At 30.0% G+C, this 20051-nt stretch overlaps 2 protein-coding genes across 2 annotated transcripts; both read right to left on the bottom strand.

The window, feature by feature from the left end:
* Positions 1-1464: 1464 nt before the first annotated feature.
* On the bottom strand, positions 1465-6706 carry LOC25499361 (probable glycosyltransferase At5g03795). Its single transcript, XM_013594600.2, has 4 exons — positions 6443-6706; positions 3252-3415; positions 2799-3147; positions 1465-2133 (listed from the first exon to the last, which is right to left on the bottom strand). Exons 1-4 carry the CDS (start codon positions 6704-6706, stop codon positions 1465-1467), a joined length of 1446 nt encoding a protein of 481 aa, XP_013450054.2.
* Positions 6707-9257: 2551 nt separating this feature from the next.
* On the bottom strand, positions 9258-15168 carry LOC25499360 (probable glycosyltransferase At5g03795). Its single transcript, XM_013594599.3, has 4 exons — positions 14683-15168; positions 11209-11459; positions 10740-11088; positions 9258-10215 (listed from the first exon to the last, which is right to left on the bottom strand). The coding sequence occupies exons 1-4, from the start codon at positions 14971-14973 to the stop codon at positions 9547-9549; spliced, it is 1560 nt and encodes a 519-aa protein (XP_013450053.2). The 5' UTR covers positions 14974-15168; the 3' UTR covers positions 9258-9546.
* Between the last annotated feature and the right edge of the window lie 4883 nt (positions 15169-20051).

The raw sequence follows: 20051 nt of genomic DNA, 5'->3' as shown, positions 1-20051 counted from the left end.
TTTCAAGGAACCATATGTCCTAGAAAACACCTCCAAATGCCTTACCGTGTGTGTTTGCATCTAGTTCTATACAATAATGGTACGTTGGCACCATGTTATCCTCCACCTCTATTATACACTTCATGTGAAAAGAAATTTAAATAATTTTACCCCATGTAAAAGAAAGTGTTAGGTGAGGTGGTGAGTGTCATATGACCACGTATCACATTTGCGTGTGATGATAAAATTTGTTTGTTTTATCTATAGTGATCAATGTATCACCACTCTTATCTATATTTCACTGGACCACTTCCATCATATTCAGTGTTTGTATATAGTTATGAATCAATTTATGTAGTTTAACCGAATTAGATTTATGTCGCTTCAATATTTATATTTTTTAATTTATTTAGGGCGTTGGAGGATCTTTCATCTACATCTCAATTGTTTAAAAATATATAGAAGGAAAAATGAACAACAATTTAATAAAGTATAAAAACTTAAATAAAGTTAATAATTAATGAAGAACAAAGATAGGAAACAATGAAGAAGAAGAATGAAAAATCAATTTGATATGAAATAACGAAAGAAGAAGAAGTAAAAATTAAAGAATGGAGAAAGAAAAATAAAAGGATGAAGAAATTATGGATAAAAAATAAATCTAACTCAAATGTTAAGAGGAACTTTTCAATTTTTATAAGGGAAATGACACAAATCATTGAAAATTCACACGTATAATTAGAGCAGTGAAGTTCGAACCTTGATCACGACGACATTTGACTTAACATTTTCAATATTTTGGTTAGTCGAGATAGAAGATGTGGACGAAAAATATGTTTTCTATAACACAAATTAATAGTCTTAAATCGTTAATATTTATTGTACTAATATGTGTTTTTTTTTTTTATATTTTGGATGAGATAATGTTGGTAACAACACTTGTCAACATCTTTCTTGAAAAAACATTTTTTAACACACTTTTTTTTTATCAGTTAAAATTTACATGTGTTGAAAGATATATTTTAAAATGTGTTGTTAGCTTTTCTCTTTTTAACGATTTTTACTTGGCTAAGTTGATTGGAAAGAATTTGAATTATATTTGAATTATGTTATTATGCTTTTTTTGTTAAATGTGCCACTTGATTGGCTTCTCACAATTGGTGAGACCATAAGATGATTCATCCCGGCTAAAAAAAGAAAAGAATCTGTGACCGGAAGCGTTTGATGACATCTTCATTCAGAAAATCAGTAGAAATCTAATTCCACCAAAATTCGTGCGAAACCATTTTAAGGTCCATAAAAATACTCATAATTCCCCACGAGTAATTGTAGAAATGCCCATGTTGGAAGCAAAACCAACAATGAACACTATTGTCATTTAATATGGGAAAGTAAAATCCTATCATCACTCTTACCAATCTAAACACTGTTGAAACTATTTTACCAACCATGGTAATTAACTAAGTCTAATAATCTTATAGTATGCTATTGATCATCGTGGAGTTTCAAGTTCAATCTTCTAAGCCATATAGAATGAAGGATCATATGAAACACATCAAATCTCTTAGGTGGAGAGTTTACCTCAAAGTGTTTCCTAACCTGTCCTACTCTTCTCTGCATTCTTATATACTGTCTTGGAGATATATTCGATAGAATTTTCTTCAAATTAGGTATATCATTGACAGAGACTTCAACAGAAAACGATTTCCAATTCAAAACATCACTGAATGGAGGAACATAATGATCTGAAATCAGCACTGGAACACAACCTGTGTATATTGCTTCCACCACTCTTGGACTTGCAACCTCCCACCCACTAGGACAAAGACAAAACTTGCTTTTTCTCAACATAGCATAGTAAGACACACCCTTTGGAAGGTACTTGTGAACTTGAATATCTTCATCTTTGTGTTCCCAATGTTCAAGTAGAACATTCCTAATATCCCCATGAAGCCCACCAGCGAAGAAAGCCAAAATTGATCTCTTAGATGGTGATGGTCCGCCAAGAAGATCATCAATTATGCCGGTTCGAACATTGATTTCTGGAATAGATACATCTTTTACTGGCTTGAATCCCTCTGAGGTGTTGGCATTGCAAAACGCACGAATCGAATTCTTGTACAAGTTTGGAACTGCATTCGAGACCTCTGGCCCCTGAAAATAGAAGCAAAAATTGTATACCACAATGTAGGTCACAACATTTTAAAAAAGCTTTTGTGTAACATGTGCAATATTGCAATGTTATAATTAAGGAAAATTCCATGGTGAAGTCATGAGAATGACTTTTCTGATAAAGTCAATACTATAGCATCAAAAGTGTAGTGAGTAGCACCCCACTGTTTGTACGGTGGCATCAAAAGTCCAGTCCTCATAGTATCATCAATTCATCAGATTAACAAGACTGCACTTAATCTAATTTTACTCTACCTTGTTTTAAGTGTAACACCCCAGAAAGTGTAACACTTAAGACTATCACATAATATCATCAACTATGTTTGCATGTTAAAGATGCCAACGATGAAATAGTACATGTAAGTCCAAGATTTTGCAAGCATTACTGGATGAATTATTATTGATCATTAATCAGCAATCAACAATTTAAAAATGAACCGAACATTAAGATCAAAATTAACCTTTTCAAAAAAGTCAATTTCCCGACTCCACCGTAGAAACTCCCATTAATTAATTGATAGAATAAAAAAAATTGACTACAATAAATGTATGTATGATATCTTTTAAGAAAATGCTAAGAAGTGTTCACTTACTCTAGAATGCATGTACTAAGATTTTTAAGAAAAAAATGCTAGTGATAGATTTACCCAATCATGGCAAGCAAGTATGAAATGATCAGCTCCATGACTTCGGTTCCAATAGGGATATTTTTCGGAAAGGACATTGATGTAGTCTTTGACGGTTATCCTTAAGAGGTCATAAGCACGAGAGTCTCGTACATAGACATAATGGACCATCATTGCTACACTATAAGAAAGGAAAAATACATGTGCCTTCTCAGGGTCTTTTGTTATGAATTTATCATTCATCTCCATTTGATTGATGAAAATTCCTTCCATGGAGTATATATCTCTGCAAGGTCCATCATGGAAAACTGGAGGCTCCCCTTCTTCGTACACAAATACTTTGAACCGTTTCTCCATTTCTAAGTAACTCCTGTTAAATAAAATTTTGCAAAATTAGGTCAGTGAATTATATCAAACAAACCAAATGTAAGTAGAATATTTAGGATAGAAAAAAAAATGTTGTGTATTATTTACCTGTGAAATAAGTTAGGTTTGTGATACATTGGTCCTGTTGGAACATAGTCTATGTCTTGTGTTTGTTTTCCATTTACTGCTTTTCTTATTGCAGCTCTAGCTTGTAGTAGATCAGCTTCGACTCTGTCTAAGTTGCTGAGCTTTCCTGCCAGGTTTGGTTTCTGCTGAAAACCATAAGATTTTAGATTCATAGAAGTTGTGTTGGGTCAAAAGTATATTTAAATGTCTCAAATATTCATGTTAAATTTTTTTGACTTGGATCATTTTTTATTTTTTAGCACACCATATGACACATAAACTATAAATTCATCATTTACATCAATAAAGCAACAGAAATTAATGCAACCTGTCTTGTTTTTTTCTCTCTTCCAAAACACACCTACCTTTTTAATACCAAGTCATTCAAAATTATTGGTTCTTCTCCGGAACTTAAAACTTAAGTTTTGTTTTACTAACGTTAGGGGTTTTAGAGAGGAGGAAAAGGAGTATTTTTTTTTTGTTTTAGTTCAATTTTTAGGAGAGGAGTGAAGCAAAATCCTCATAGCATCACTTTTTGTCACGGTCGTTGTTTACATTTTATGGGTTTAAGTATAGTATGAGAAAAAAAAACCCATTATATAATGCATCATAAAAATAGACTAAAATTTTATCACCTAAGAATAATACAACAAAAAAAGTAAAGACATATGCAACAAGGAGAAATTGCAATATGTGTATTTCCAATTGCACTAGTTTCTTAATAGTGAGCACCTGAGAACAAACAATAATTGGAATACATAACATGAAAACAAATAAACAAACCAAAAGCACCCGAGAATAATACATAATCGAAATCAACAAATCAAACAAACCTAAATCAACAAATCAAAAAATTGTACCGTAAATAGAGAAAACTGTTTTGGCTTTTCAATTACTTTTTCTTTTTTTTTGCTTTTCAATTCAAGAGAAAAATGACACAAGATTTTTTTTAAGGAAAAAGGCCAGAATGGACATCATGGGCCAAGACAAGGATTTGGGCCCATTTGTACGATTTGATATATATACCCCACCAATAAAATAAACTGTTGTATATATACCCCCTATAAAAAAATTATGGACCTAAGCCTTCGGCCGTCGCACTCCCCACCTATGCGTAGGGTCAGCCCTGCATTTTGCTCCCCAAATTTGAGTTTTCTTCGGAGGGGAAAGAATGTACGTTGTTTACATTTTTATTATATTTCCAAAATTATAATCAATTTTATTTTAGAATTTCAAAGTTGTCCTTACTGAATTTTTGTTACCTGTCTTGACCTTCATGTACGTCGTCCTTCTCTGCTTTTCCTTTCCATTGATAGTAAGCGTTCTTGTATCTTGCCCATCTTATTGCTTTTGTTTACCATGTCTCTCTTTATATTTTGTTTCTGATGTTGTGTTTGATGTAATCAAGTCCCTTTCACGTATTATTTTTGTTTATACCATGTCAGTATTTTTATTGATAGACATAGCTATTGAGACTCATACATATAAGTGGAGTTGTCCCCGACACAACATTCACCTTAACAATTTTAACATTTTTGTCGGTTCAGCTATGACTTATGAACATGATCACGTATGGTTAGAAATTATCCTTTGAAGTTAGATATTTGAATGCCAATGAAAAATTTACAAAATACGAGTGTTTTTATCAATGTATAAAATATCATCATTTCTCTCTTATTATCAATTGCAAATACATATGGTTATACACTATCTAGCAGGTTCTCTTGTTAGCCAAAGACTTGGATATCATTGATCTTGTTTGTTACTCTTATTCATTGTATTGTATCAACCACATCAAAGGCTCCTCTTTAAAATTCCACGCTATTCATGAAGGAAATCAGTGTGCCAATTATATGGTCAAACTTGAAGCTTCATTTGATATTTGATCTTTTTCTCCATTCATCTCTTCTGGAAGGTCTTATGAATATCTTTAAGACCAACATGAGTGACACTTTCTTTCCTAGATAGTAGTTGTTGTTTTTGCCCTCTTTCTTTTTGTCTTTGTTGTTTAATTTAGCCATGCAACAAAAAATAAACATCTTTTATGTGATTTAAATAAAAAAACATTTGTGTGTTAATATTTTAGTACTTTTATAAATAATCAGCATTTTTCTCATTCATATCTCTTTTATATTTCTCTTGTAACAAATCAATTCTATTTCTTATTTATTTTCATTTTTGACACTATTTCTCATTTATTTCTCTCTTCTCAACTTCTTCTTACAACCAAATAAACTTTACAAATTCATTCAAACTAAAATATATAATATAATTAAGATATGTTACTAGAAACTTTGAAATGAGGTACAAAAATAGTACCAAAATATTTATAAAAAAATTGAAATAAGGAGGTCATTATTAACAATAAATAGTCTATTAGTTCTAGCTAAATGGTCAAAACAAAAATGCTAGTTGATTTGACCGAAGTTTGAGTCCTATCTCCTCTAAGTATATGAATTTTCAATGACTCGTGTCATCTATTAAAAAAACTGTACCAAAATATTTTCCTTATTTATTTTTAGGATATTAACTAACCCAGAGAAAGTGCTCTAAAAAACACAAACGAAAAGGAAATAAAAACAATACAAGAGTATTGAAGTTTCTCAATCTTCCTCTCCAGAAAATTCTCGATCTTTTTTTTTACTAAATCTTAAAGATTTGATCTCTAGCCATTCATTGTATTCTGAAAATTGAAGTCTCTCAATCTTCCTCTCCAAAAAATTCTCCTTCTTTTTCTTTACTAGATCTTAAAGATTCTATCTCTAGCCATTCATCGTATTCGGAAGAAAAAAAAATCGAATATATTTATTCTATAAAAAGAGTATGAAATGAAAACAAAACATAAATATCAAATAGAGTTTAGATGAGATGACGCGAATATTATTTAAAATTTCAAGTTTGAACAGGAATTTGGGCTACGGCAATGTAAAATCTTTTGCAGCAAGACACGATTTAAAAAAATTAAAACTCAATTACTTTATTACGGTCTTAAATTCTTTTTTTTTTTTTTTTACTTTCTTTCCTTTTTTATTAAATAATAATGATAAAATAATTTATGAATAATTCCAATAGAGAACTTAATATTCCATTATAAGATATTGAGTTTAATTTACAAATCACGAAATTTAAGGATTAATCAAAAGAAAAATATTGTACAAAAAAACTGCTCTTACCAATTGTTGAGGAGTTTGAATAACCTGAATAGAAAGTGGTGGAGTAGAAGATCGATTGAGAACAAAGTCACCAGCCACAGCAACTTGAGACTTCTCCATAGTTTTTGTAACAGCACCACTTTGTGAACTCCATAAATGGTGTAGGTATGGAAAAGGAACCCAATCAGAAGGGTTAGGACCCGATACAGAAACAAGCACTGCAATCACTATGAGTGGAACCATAATAAACAAGAGTTTTATTGATGAAGATGATTCAAAAGCCATTGTATTCTTATTAATGCTGCATATAGTACGTAGAGTTATATGGTAGGAGAAATCATGATGATTTTGTTAGTGAAAAAGAAAAGATGTGAGAAGAGTTGAGACAGAGGAGTAGGGTTAAACATAAAGCAGAAATGTTTTGGGTGGGATATATAATATTCATAGGAAGGAAGAATCATGGTAATAAATTGGTGTGATCTTATTGCCAATAGTATTCAAACTCTTCCCATAATCATTTCCGAGTATTTGCATCGCATGCAATATTTTTCATTTCCTTCATTGGTTTCTCTTTTTTACAATATGTTTTAGGAGAATGTTAAATAGTGTTTCATGGACATTGGTTAAGCATCCAAAAAGAATAAGATTTTATTAAAAAGTTGTGTAATAATTACTTGATAAAAAATAAAAACTTACATTTTTAAGACATAATTTCTATTTTTAGTTTCTTTAACCAGTGCCCCTGAAACACAGGTTAACAAAACCCTATGTTTAATAGTTTCTACACTATGGTATATGCAAATATACCATTTTTATGCTTTTAATCTGTGTAGAAAGTTACTTGGAAAATATTTATTGTAATATTCATTTTAGTCCAGTTTTTTAAGAGGAAAAAAAAAAACTAACTTCCTTATGAATCACAAGACGTGCCGCAAAGAGATTAACAAGAGTTATCTATACATAAACAAGGGGGAAAAAAAGGCTAAGCCAAGATTACAAAGTCGACAATCCTAAACAAAGTAATGGGCTAGTTTACCAAGAATGAACATCTACAACGGAAATCAATCAGTCTATGATTCTTCAACCACCATGCAATTGGAGTTTGATATGGTCCAAAAATTGCTCCAACAAAAGTAATTTATTGTAAAAATTTATTGAACTGTGCTTTTTTCAAATAATTCATATGCATGACATTAAATTGCCTCAAAATGTAAGAATTTGATAAGTGTCTTTGATTGAATAACTGTCAGACATATAATGGAACCAAGCAGGGGCGGAGCCACCCCCAGCTAGCCTGGGCACTAGCCCAGGCTCAGCTCCAACTTTCTTTGTAGCAAGCCCAGCCATTACTAGAACTTTTAGCTTTTCTTGCAGATTTACTTGTGGATTTTGGTGTAAATTCCGCAGGAAACACATTTCCTGCAGATTTTGCCAAGGATTTAGGTTCCGAGTTGAGGTAACACCATAGGATCCGAGGTGAAATTATTCGCAGGAAGGAAGTAACGTTGTGCGATAAATTTTTTGCCCAGACTCTATAAAATTCTTGGCTCTGCGCCACTGGAACCAAGTCCATTGATCAACGATGTTATCCTAAAAAAAATAGTATCCAACAACAAAACATAACGCTCGAACTACTCCTTCTCCCAGGCAAAAAGACACATTTGTCCATCCACTCCCCACACTTGCGCCTATGTATCTCTCAACTACCATAACATTACTATCGATACAAAGGTCAAAAAACGACTAAACCTTGACCGCAGACACCCTTCCATCCAGAAATCATGCCAAAACAATGTACTCTCACCATCACCTACGTCACGCCCCAAACCCCGCCTATTGCACCCTCCCTAATAATACACGACTCCTTCCACCATAAGGACGCCTTTGGACCACATATTTTGACACTCCCCTCGACCACCCATGATAAATTTGTTAATTTTTTCTGTAATTTAAACTGATTAGTTTATACTAATTTTCACACATTTAAATATATTATTAAAAATTGAATTGAAATATGATATCATATATACTCAAATTCTCTAAAATGTCATTTTAAAGAGAGTTTAATCTCATTAGTCTATTATATAGTTTATTTAAACATTTGAGTTTTTTTTACTAAAATGTCTATTTCATAGTTTTTTAAACCTAGGTTTTTTTTTTACTAAAAGAGAGTTTTTTTTTTTTTTATTAAGATAAGGATTCCATATCATCTCCATCAACCTTGAATCTCAAAATAAATTCAAAAGAAAACCTAACATTTTTGAATTAAAACTAACGGAAATGACCAAAATGTGTAACGGAGAGAAGTTAAGAGACCAAAATAAATCGAATTTTAATTAAGGGACCAAAACGATACTATTTAAATAGTTAAGGGACAAAAAAAAATGCAATTTAGCCTTTTTTTTTTTTTTTACAAGCATATGAAATACAGAGATAATTTATTGAAAGATAGATTTAATCAATTATTTAAATAAGTTAATATGTACTAGACTAATAAATAAAGTAACAAATTATATCCGACTATCAAAAGGTCAAAATCAGACCTACAATCTATGATAAGCTAAAGATCTGACTTAAGTCTTTAATTTTTTAGAAGGTCAGACTTAGGTTCATAAAGCCTAATTCAGTCTAAGCTATTCACATCCATGATTTTGAAAGACCAAAATCAAATATTTTACATATTACAAAGACCAAGACAGATAGCACCGATAGCTCATATTAAAACAAAACAACATGATTGATACATTTGTAAGGACTTAAAAATAATTTTTACAAGAAAAAACCAAACCTCAATTTGCATATTTAAAACTCTAGATATAAAGTGTTCACTTTTTTCTAATAGACAATGGCATCCAATATGGGATGGTAAAGTATCATTCACACAAATATTACTTCATACAAATTTTATACACCAGAATCAAGGGAAAGAATCACATTCACACCATCATCTTACATTACCCGGCTTGAGGGATTAATGTGTGGAGTTGCACGCAGAAAATACTCGATTCACACAAGAAAAAATATATTCGATTCACACTAAGAAAAAAATCTTACATTGCCAATAAAACACTATTGAAACTAATTGGCAACCATAGGTGCTAATTAACTAATAATCCTCTAGTATGTTATTGATCATCGTGGAGTCTGAAGTTTAATCTTCTAAGCCATATAGAATGAAGGATCATATGAAATACATCAAATCTCGTAGGTGGAGAATGTACCTCAAAGTGTCTCCTAACCTGTCCTACTCTTCTCTGCATTCTTATATACTGTCTTGGAGATATACTCGTTAGAATTTTCTTCAAATTAGGTATATCATTGACAGAGACTTCAACAGAAAACGATTTCCAATTCAAAACATCACTGAATGGAGGAACATAATGATCTGAAATCAGCACTGGAACACAACCTGTGTATATTGCTTCCACCACTCTTGGACTTGCAACCTCGTACCCACTAGGACAAAGACAGAACTTGCTTTTTCTTAACATATCATAGTAAGACACACCCTTTGGAAGGTACTTGTGAACTTGAAGATCTTCATCTTTGTGTTCCCAATGTTCAAGTAGAACAGGCCTAACGGGCCCATGAACCCCACCGGCGAAGAAAGCCAAAACTGATCGCTTAGATGGTGATGGCCCGCCAACAATACCATGTATTGTACCGGTTTGAAGATTGGTTTCTGGAATAGATACATCCTTTGCAGGCTTGAATCCCTCTGATGTGTTCGCATTGCAAAGCGCTCGGATTGAATTTTTGTACAAGTTTGGAACTGACTTTGATGTCTCTGGCCCCTGGAAATTAAAGAGAAGCAGCAAAAAGTTTGAAAAAATTGTAAACCACAATGCAGGTCGCAACATCACGGTTTTTAACGTCTCAGTGGAAGAAAAAAAAAAAAACTGTATGCAATTTGGGTATTGATCAACTATATATGTCGCACATACAACAGTTGTAGAACCCTTAGATCTAGAAAGAGAACATTTTTCTCTAAATCGAACTTGACTTGGTTACAAGTTAGTTGTGATTAGTTGAAAATTGATAGAATGGAAAAGCTCGATTATAATGAGTGTATGATACACTTTTAGAGTGATCTTTACTAAGCTAACTGATCATAACCAATTTCAAACTAATCATAACTAACTTGTAACTACCTCAAACAATATTCAACTGATCCTAACAATTATATGAGCAACATTTGATCGCTATTCTCCTCAATATTGAAGATCACGAACACGGTAAACTTTGGTTAGTAAGTAATTGTTCCTCTCAAATAGAGAATGCATGGACTAAGATTTTTAAGAGATAGTGATGTACATACCCAATCATGGCAAGAAAGCATGAAATGATCAGCTCCAAGGCTTCGGTTCCAAAAGGGATATTTTTCGGAAACCACATTGATATAATCTGTGATGGTTTTCCTTATGGGACTAAAATCATGAGAATCGCGTACATAGACAAATTGGACCATCTTTGCCACACTAAAAGGAAGGAAAAATACATGTGCCTTCTCGGGGTCTCTTGTTCGAAATCGATCATTCATCTCAATAGCATGGATGAAATTTCCTTCCATGGAGTATATACTTTTGCAAGGTCCATTATGGAAAACCGGAGGCTCCCCTTCTTCATACACAAATACTTTGAATTGTTTCTCCATTTCTAAATAACTCCTGTTATATAACAAATAACAATTTGGCGAAGTAAGGTGAGTGAATCGTATCAAGCCAATCAAATGTAATTATGTTAGTAAAATGTTTTAGATATAAAAAAAAATGTTATGCAATATTTACCTGTGAAATGAATTAGGATTGTGATACATTGGTCCTGTTGGAACATAGTCTATGTCTTGTGTTCGATTCTCGTTTCTTGCTTTTCTTATTGCAGCTCTAGCTTGTAGTAGACCAGCTTCGGTTCTGTCTAAGATGCTGAATTTTCTTGGTAGGTTTGGTTTCTGTAGAAGAATTTGAGATTCATTCATAGAGGTAGAGGTAGTTATGTTAGGCAAAATTTGGGAGGCATTGAGACTTTCCTTATCTTTGTCCTGGTAACGAAAAAAATGATGGGCGATTAATATTTTATTTAAAGTCTCAAATACTGATTTGTCAAAAAAAACAAAGTCTCAAATACTGATCATATGTTAATTCTAACTATATTAGAATGAGTGATAGGTAGGTAGTTTGAAAGAAAAAAAAAAATGCTTGTAGAGACTAAATTGAAAAATTTATCGTAAGGATTAAAAATATATTTAAACAAAAAAAAAATGAACTCCCTAACAAGTAACAAGTGGCTTTCTTGTCTTTTTCTTTCTTCCAAAATGAAAATAAATTAAGAATCTATACTATATATATATATATATATATATATATATATATATATATATATATATATATATATATATATATATATATATAAAACTACCCCTTTCGGTACACTTTTGAGTTGGACTTTTCTTTCCAAAAATACCCTTAATTTTTAATTTTAAATACAAATAACACATATAACAAATAGATAAGAATAAATTTAATTTAAGGAGAAAACTTACGCATAATTCTATACAAACTATTCTTATTATTAGCCAATTGTAAAATAACATGTGGATTACTAATTCATGTCACCAATCGTCCCCGTTAACCCTCTTTTACCTACATTAACCATAAATCAAACTCACAAAAAACTAGCACAAAATAAAAACTCATGTTACTTTTTTATCATCCAATTTTAAGTTGTTCCCCTCAATTCAGCTGACAAAGATTGCCAAGTATTTTCATTCCCTTCCACAAAATAAAAAATATTTCCATATTATTTTATTACTTCCACAAAAAAAAAGTATTTCCATATTATTTTATTAATATAAGTTACTCTTTCTTAGCCTTTGATCAATTGTAGCAAACGTGAGCAAAAAGTAATGGTGAAGATTGGACTTTAGATCCTCTAAAAAAAGATTTGTAACAAACACGAGCAAAAAATATTGTTAAAGATTAGACTTTAAATACTCTAAAAACAAATTAGTAACAAACGTGAACAAAAAATAATGTTAAAGATTAAACTTTAAATCTTCTGATAAAAAGATTAGTAACAAACGTGAGCAAAATATAAAATATAATGTTAAATATTGGAACATAGACCATAGACCCTAGATATGGTCTGTGTAATGGAACATGATTGTTATGTCGTGGTTTATTTAAGAATACGTTGGATGCGGAAATCCTAACAAGAAGCAATGCTGGAAAAAGAGCATTCTTACCCATAATTAAATTAAGAACAAATGTGAGATCATGACTTCCCTTTGTGCTTAGAAGAAAATAGTTTTCCGTTAGACTAAGTTTTATTATTACTATAAATAAGTCACAAGGGTAGACCATTCTCAATGTCGGAATCTATCTTCTACGACATGTTTTCAGCCATGGTCAATTATATGTAGCTTTATCAAGTGGAGTTTCTCAAAATTCAACAAAAGTTCTCATTAAAGAAGGGAAAAATGTAGTTTAAAGATATTCTTTTATCGCAATCATAACGATGTTTCTTTTACCTAACATGTCATTTATACATTTATTTATGATGTTTCTTTTACGCAACACACATTTATGTTATGATGTTACTAATTACTATTAGAATATACATTCTAATAATAAATGATCATTATTTTACCTTAATTTTATATCAAGGTAAACTAAAATATGTTGAGTTCAAAAACAATTTTGTTATATAGCTTGACAATATTTTGTTTATAAATCAATATATCAATAATTTTCATAATATTTAAAAATTTCAATCAAAATTATACAAACAAACATAATAAAATAATCACATGCGTTAGCGCACTAGAAAGAGCGGAGAGACGGGCACTCTTTCCGCTAGTAATGTAGAATGAATATGGTCTAAAGAGTAATGCAAAATAAAAACAACTATACGAGAAATGTTAACTAGTACCCCGAGCACTCGTTAAGACCTTTAAAATGTAACTTTTTTTTATTAAAATAAAGTAATCAATGTATTGCAAATTGAAACTTTTGACTTATTTTATGAAATAATTTTTTCTTTTTGAAATGCTTAAAAACTGTCCGGAGACACTCGTTAACAAGACCCTTAATATATTATCCATACGGGTAAATTGGGACATTGGGACAGGATAGATAATTAATTTTAAACCAACTGTAGATTCCAAAGGTGAAAGGGGTCAAACTTTTTTTTTGCTGCTAGTAACTACTGGTGGAATAATCGAGAAATTTATTCTTAAGATCGCTGCATTACAACGGCAACAGCACGCAGCACGGGAACATCCAGCTTGATACAGCAATTGGTGTACGTTCAAATCTTTTCATTTCATAAAGCAAAATTACCTTGAAAATGAAAATATTACTCCATCCGTTTACCAGTAAAAGAAAACAAATTATAATACCTTTTAAAGAAAAAACTTGTCCTTAAATATAAAAGGTTTCTTCTGAAGATATATCTCTATAACAAAAGGTAATTTAATAATAATTACACAGACAAATTTATAAATTCAACATATTTTTTTTAATAACTGTAATTTTTGTTACGGGTCCTGGGAGTATTTTAAAATAAATAAATAGGAGCACTAGTGCTACTTATAGATACTACAATACTAGAACAATGCTTAGACTTTTTTTTTACTCACTGCACTGCTTGTATGAAAATGAAAGGTTCTGTTAAATGTCAATTTTAATTTACTTTTTTTTTAGGGAATTTTAATTTACTTATAACGAAGAAACTTGCTAATTTACTTTTGTCAACAACAAAAAAAACTTGCTAGTTTACTTAAAGTTTCCAAACCCATTCTGACTAAAATTATACTTTTCCTTAGGATATTATTAAACAAAAAGAAAATATAAAACCATATTGTAAAATTTCTCAAACATTTAATCTTTTTTTTGAAGGATTCTCAAACATTTAATCTTAAAGATTCTACCTCTAGTCATTCATCCAAAGAAAAGAATAGCATATATTTTTTTCTATAAAAAGTAGGAAATTGAAAGAAACGTGAATCGCTTTATTGCAGTCATAAATTCTATCCTTTTTCAATAATAGTCGAATATTTTATGAAAAATTCCAGCAGAGAAGTTTCTAATATTCCACCTGTAAAATAAATTATTTCCTTCCTTTGTAAATACAACAAAAATCATATATTTTAAGAAAAATTCCAACAAAGAAATTTCCACAGTAATTAATATTCCACCTGTAAAATTAATTTTTTTTAATAGGAAAATCCAAACTTAAAGATAGAAAAAACATTACTCCCTTACCAATATTTGAGGGATTGCCTGAATAGAAAGTGGAGGTGTAGAAGATAGATTGAAAAGAGAATCATCAGAGATAGCTTTGACTTCTTTGTTATGAAAATCAACAGCAGCAGCCACAACAACTTGAGCCTTCTCCATAGTTTTTGTTGTAACATCATCACCACTTGGGTTTGGAATAGAAGTCCAATTAGAAGGATTAGGACCCAACACGGAAACTAGACCAGCAACTATTATGAGTGGAACCATAAACAATAAGAGTTTCATGGATGAAGATGAATATGATTCTAAAACCATTGTAATATTATTATTAATTAATGTTACATATAGTAGAGTTTTATTATATGGTGGGAGAAATTAAAAAAGAGAGAAGAGTAGAAGTAGGGGAGGATTAAAACAGAGAAGTTTTTGGTGGGATAGTATTTATAGGAAGAATCTTGGTAATAAATTGGTGTGATATCATTGACATGCGTCTTAATATTCTCCCCTTAAACTTCGAGTTTTTTTGCATGCAATTTTTTCGATTTCCTTTTTTACCCTTTCCTTCGATCAGCTTTTATCAATATAATAACCCCACCGATTGACATTATTGTGCCTCAAAGAATGAAAAACAAACGGGTCCTTATTTAATGTCCTCGTCATATTTTGATTATTGGAATATCCTTGTCATATGAGTAATGAATTTCATACAAAATTAGTACTAATAGTATTAAAATTAATTAGGCTTAATTACAATTTTTTATCCTCTAACTATTTAATTGGTATCAGATTGGTCCTCTAACTAAAAATTGATTTATTTCAGTCCTCTAAGTTTCTATCTGTTACCATATTTAGTTCTTTCTGTTAGTTTTAATCAAATAAACATTAGGGTTTATGCTATGTGGGTATATGACCTCCTGTTTCACACATACATATGAATCATAACAGTTACCAATAATATCAGTCACTATTTAATCATAATAACTTAACAAGACATAGGACCAAAATAATACTAATAAATAAAGTTAGAAGATCCACATAACACAAACCCTAACGTTTATTTGAATAAAACTAACAAAAAGGATTAAATGTAGTAACGGTTAGAAACTTAGAGGACCGAAATAAGTCAATTTTTAGTTAGAGGACTAATCCAATATCAATTAAATAGTTAAAGGACCAAAAAGATAATTTAGCCAATTAATTAATATCCCAATTCTATTAGTAGTATTGGAAAAATTATTATTGTGCCATAACAATAAGCATTTTTCGTATCCTTCAAAAAAATAAGCATTTTTCGTTTTCGTATTTGTTTCTACGCGGGGTTACGTTTTGATTGGTCCCCACGTGTCGTTTATGGATTTCATTCAATTGAGACGTGTCGTTTTGGAGATTTTAAAGACAAAACTGAAGACGAATGCATCGTGTCGTTTACGATTTTTAGCTAATTAATTTGCTCTCTAAAGTTGACTTTTTATTTTAATAAAAAATGGGTATAGCAGTAAATATTTTGGTAAGTGCATAAAATTGTGTTTTGAAGGATGCATCAAAATTGTTATTAGTACAAAAAATATATAATTGTGTTGTAAGTACAATTAAATTGGCAAGCAACGTGTCCATAACATTAACTCATTTAGTAAAAGATAATTATTATATATATATATGTTAATTGTTATCATAAAATTGTTTTTTATGATGTATCTTCTCGTTTGTACTCTTTGATATTTAATGAAATAGTTTAAGCTTACCTTTGCTAAAAAAAAAACCTCGAACATCTCATTTATTTACATAGTTGAATTTATGTAGTTGATAGGATATTTGTCCAAAATAAACATTAAAAATTGGTCTAACCATTAATGACTTAACAAAAAACATGATATAATCAAGGTTGGTTGGATCCATAAACCAATTAAATAGGGTTTTATGTAGTTGATAAGATATTTGTCCAAAATAAACATTAAAAATTGGTCTAACCATTAACGACTTAACAAAAAACATGGATATAATCAAGGTTGGATCCATAAACCAATTAAATAGGTTTTTTTTTAAGGGAAATGTTAACTAGTGCCCTCGGGACATTAATTAAGGAGATTAATATGGAAAATTTGCATTGAAAAATGATGAAAAGTGGAATGTTTCACTTTAGAAAAGTCAAAAAATTATTGTCTTTAATAAAAAAATTATATTTCTAGCTTTCTTAACTAGTAACCCAGGGACACCGGTTAATAAATCTATACTATATATAATTTTTTTAAGGGAAATGTTAACTAATGCCCTGAGGGCATTAGTTAAGGAGATTAATAAGAAAACTTTGCATTAAGAAATGATGAAAAGTGGAGTGTTCCACTGTATAAAAGTCAAAAAGTTGTTGTTTTTAATAATAAAAAAAAAATATTTCTAGCTTTCTTAACTAGTGACCTTTTTAATAAATTTATACTAAATATAAAAAATAGGAGATTTTAGGCTCGTTTTTTCATTATTTCAATTATATTCTTGAACAAATTTTCTTATAAAAATGTTATATTGTTTGTTTCATTAAAAATTATAAGAATTTATATTAGAGGAGCGATATTTGAACAACCAAAATCAAACAATTTTAGTGACAACCTTTTTTCCTCTCTTCTTATTGGACAATAACAGTAGAGAGAAAAAAGAATAAAAGTACAATGAGAGTATGAGAGAGAAAGTTATTACAAAAGTTGTTTAAAAATGGTTGTTTAAATATCATTTCTCTTTATATTATATTGTTTAGATTGTTGTTGTTTTTGAAAAAGATAAACATGATTTTTTGAGCTTGTTATATTAATTTAAAATTCACAAACATTTAGTCTTTATATTTTAAATCAAAATTAAAATTTTATAAAAGATGTCATTAATAATTTACAAACATTATTACAATAAAAAAATTGAAAAGATGAACACACAAATATCCATCTTTCTGCTAATATATATGGGCAAAATTATAATTTTAGTCTCTTAGCTTAATTTCAGGTAACAATTTGGTCATTTATCTTTTTTTCATTTTAATTTGGTCTTTTTTGTCCATTTTCATACACATTTTCAAGCTTCAAATCTAACATTCTTATGCAAACATAGACGAGGATCATAGATTTGAAGACTGAATGACTATAAGAAAATAAAATCATGAATTTTAAGATTAAAAATGTATATAAAAATGAACAAAAAGGACCAAATTAAAATGAAAAAAAGATAAAGGATCAAATTATTACCTAAAATTAAATTAAGGGATTAAAAATATAATTTTACACATATATATATATATATATATATATATATATATAAGATGTGGGGGGAAGGGCTACAACCTGCAGCCCACCTGTACCACCCCTGAATCCGTCCTTGGATATAATGAAGAGCTATCATAAATTATCTTTAGACACCGTAGAATCTCTAATATGATTAAGTTTTTTCTCAAGAAATTTAACCAGTATTTTAAAAAATTGCACCCATAATTCAACCATGTGAGTTGATGTTAAATACAATTCAATTATTTCGACATCTTTATTTCAACATTTTTTTAATTTAAATAGTTGAAGCGTAATTTAGAGGTCTAGTCAACTCAAAGTCGGGTTTAGTTTCAAAACATTTAGGAGTATAGTTTTAAGCTTTACATTATTGAACTCAAAAGTAACAAAAAAAAAAAAAACATTATTGAATTCAAACTCAAAACTACAATTAAACTAAAAATGAGGGGTGTTATATGTGAGGTAAGCTGGACGGTTTTTTTTTAATACTGTATATTTCTAAGGACTTTACATGATTATGGAAAAGAAAACTGAAATTCCAAAGAGGGACAAAATGGTATTTTTATGTTTAATATTCTGTTTGAAGCTTAGGATTCGGGTTCGGGCTATTTTGTTGGCATGCCGCATACCGCCCGCCATAAACACACACTTGTTTCATCACCGGTAGTCATAAGAGGAGGCATGCAAGAATTTCTATTCTTAATTGATTGATGTATATGTCTATTGTAATTTTGAACAATAATTATAACGCACGGTATTTTGTCAGATGCATGATACATTGGTGGTAGTTGAATGAAGGCTATGTTTTTTAAGTGGAAAAAGATCGATAAATATAATTTATCTAAAATTCTTTAAGAGTCCAAAACTTGCTGGATTTACAACAAGCTCTCTCTCTTCCTCTTTTCTCTTGAGCCGTCACGAGAACTCTAGTTTCTTCATCTTCATTCACTAAAGAGATGTGATTTACGGTCAATTTTTGATCCAAAATCACTCCTCTAAATTGTTTTTTTCTATTTTCCTTTTATTAAAATAGGTGATTTTCACATCTATTTCGTTTTTGCTTTCGTGATTTCGCCGTCTTAGTGCGACGTTGTTTGTCTTTCTTGTTTTGTTTGGGTATTTGTTCGGTTCAGATCGTCAGATCAACTTCGATCAAATGCAGATCAAATCAATGACTTTGGAGTCATCAACATCGCAGATCTGGAGACAAGGGTATTCCGGAGACTTAAATATAGTTATATGTGTAGGTTTTAGTACTTTGCCGTTTTATGCTATTAACATGGATGATGTGAGTTTGTTCACAGATTTATCCTTTTCGTTTTTAGCGAATTTTCATTGTATCGATGTACTATATCAATTTGAATTTGAAAGAATGAATATCATTTATTTTTATAAAAAACAAAATATATCTAAAATTCTTTAACATTGAGAAGGAAAAGATAGATAAATTGATTAATAAATATAATATGTTGTTTATATAATAAGGAGAGAAGAGAAAATAAGATGTTAAATCTATACTTCTCTACTGTATTTAAAGAAAATAACTTCTTTAAGCTCTTTTGAGTTTGCTTTTTTCTTTTTTCGAAAATGCCCTCAATTTTAATATAAATAATACATGTAACAAATAGATAATAATAAATTTAAATATTTAAAAAATCTAACAAACACGATATGAATATATATATATATTCATATATGAGTTTTTTTTTCCTTTATCATTTAAAATGTGTAATAAACTTGATGAGTATATTTATACTTACCTTTTCATTATCCTAATTATACCCTTAAACAATTTTTTCTATGATAAAGATCATTGTTGGTGTCATTAAAAAAAATTAGATTATTTTTTTGTTATATTGTTAGTGTCATTGAAATAAATAATCATGATTAGTTTGGTTTGTTACAACTTGAAAGCAACAAACATTTATATTTTTAGTTTTAAACCAAATCAAAATTTCACAAAAAAAAAGTTAATAATTTTCAAACGTTTGCGTAATAAAAAGAGCAGAAAAACGGGCACGTGAGTACCCATCTCTTCGTTAGTGGATATATAAAATTTAGAGGTGTTTAAATATAAGAGTTATTTTCTGATAGCCCATTTTGTCATTTTGGCTTATTTCCTTTCCTTGGGCT

Source organism: Medicago truncatula, chromosome 7, assembly GCF_003473485.1.
Source record: "Medicago truncatula cultivar Jemalong A17 chromosome 7, MtrunA17r5.0-ANR, whole genome shotgun sequence".
Lineage (NCBI taxonomy): Eukaryota > Viridiplantae > Streptophyta > Magnoliopsida > Fabales > Fabaceae > Medicago > Medicago truncatula.
Note: the sequence above shows the minus strand (reverse complement) of the source record. Positions and strands in the feature narration are given on the sequence as shown.

Bases quoted from the DNA above. Each gene is read 5' to 3' on its own strand.
- LOC25499361 (XM_013594600.2), bottom strand. From the start codon at position 6,706: ATGGCTTTTGAATCATCTTCATCAATAAAACTCTTGTTTATTATGGTT. The intron at 3,148-3,251 runs GTAAATAATACA...TTTATTTAACAG, and splicing joins AAACCTAACTTATTTCACAG to GAGTTACTTAGAAATGGAGA. The intron at 2,134-2,798 runs GTAAATCTATCA...TTCTATTTTCAG, and splicing joins TACTTGCTTGCCATGATTGG to GGGCCAGAGGTCTCGAATGC.
- LOC25499360 (XM_013594599.3), bottom strand. From the start codon at position 14,973: ATGGTTTTAGAATCATATTCATCTTCATCCATGAAACTCTTATTGTTT. The intron at 11,089-11,208 runs GTAAATATTGCA...GTTATATAACAG, and splicing joins AATCCTAATTCATTTCACAG to GAGTTATTTAGAAATGGAGA. The intron at 10,216-10,739 runs GTATGTACATCA...TTTAATTTCCAG, and splicing joins TGCTTTCTTGCCATGATTGG to GGGCCAGAGACATCAAAGTC.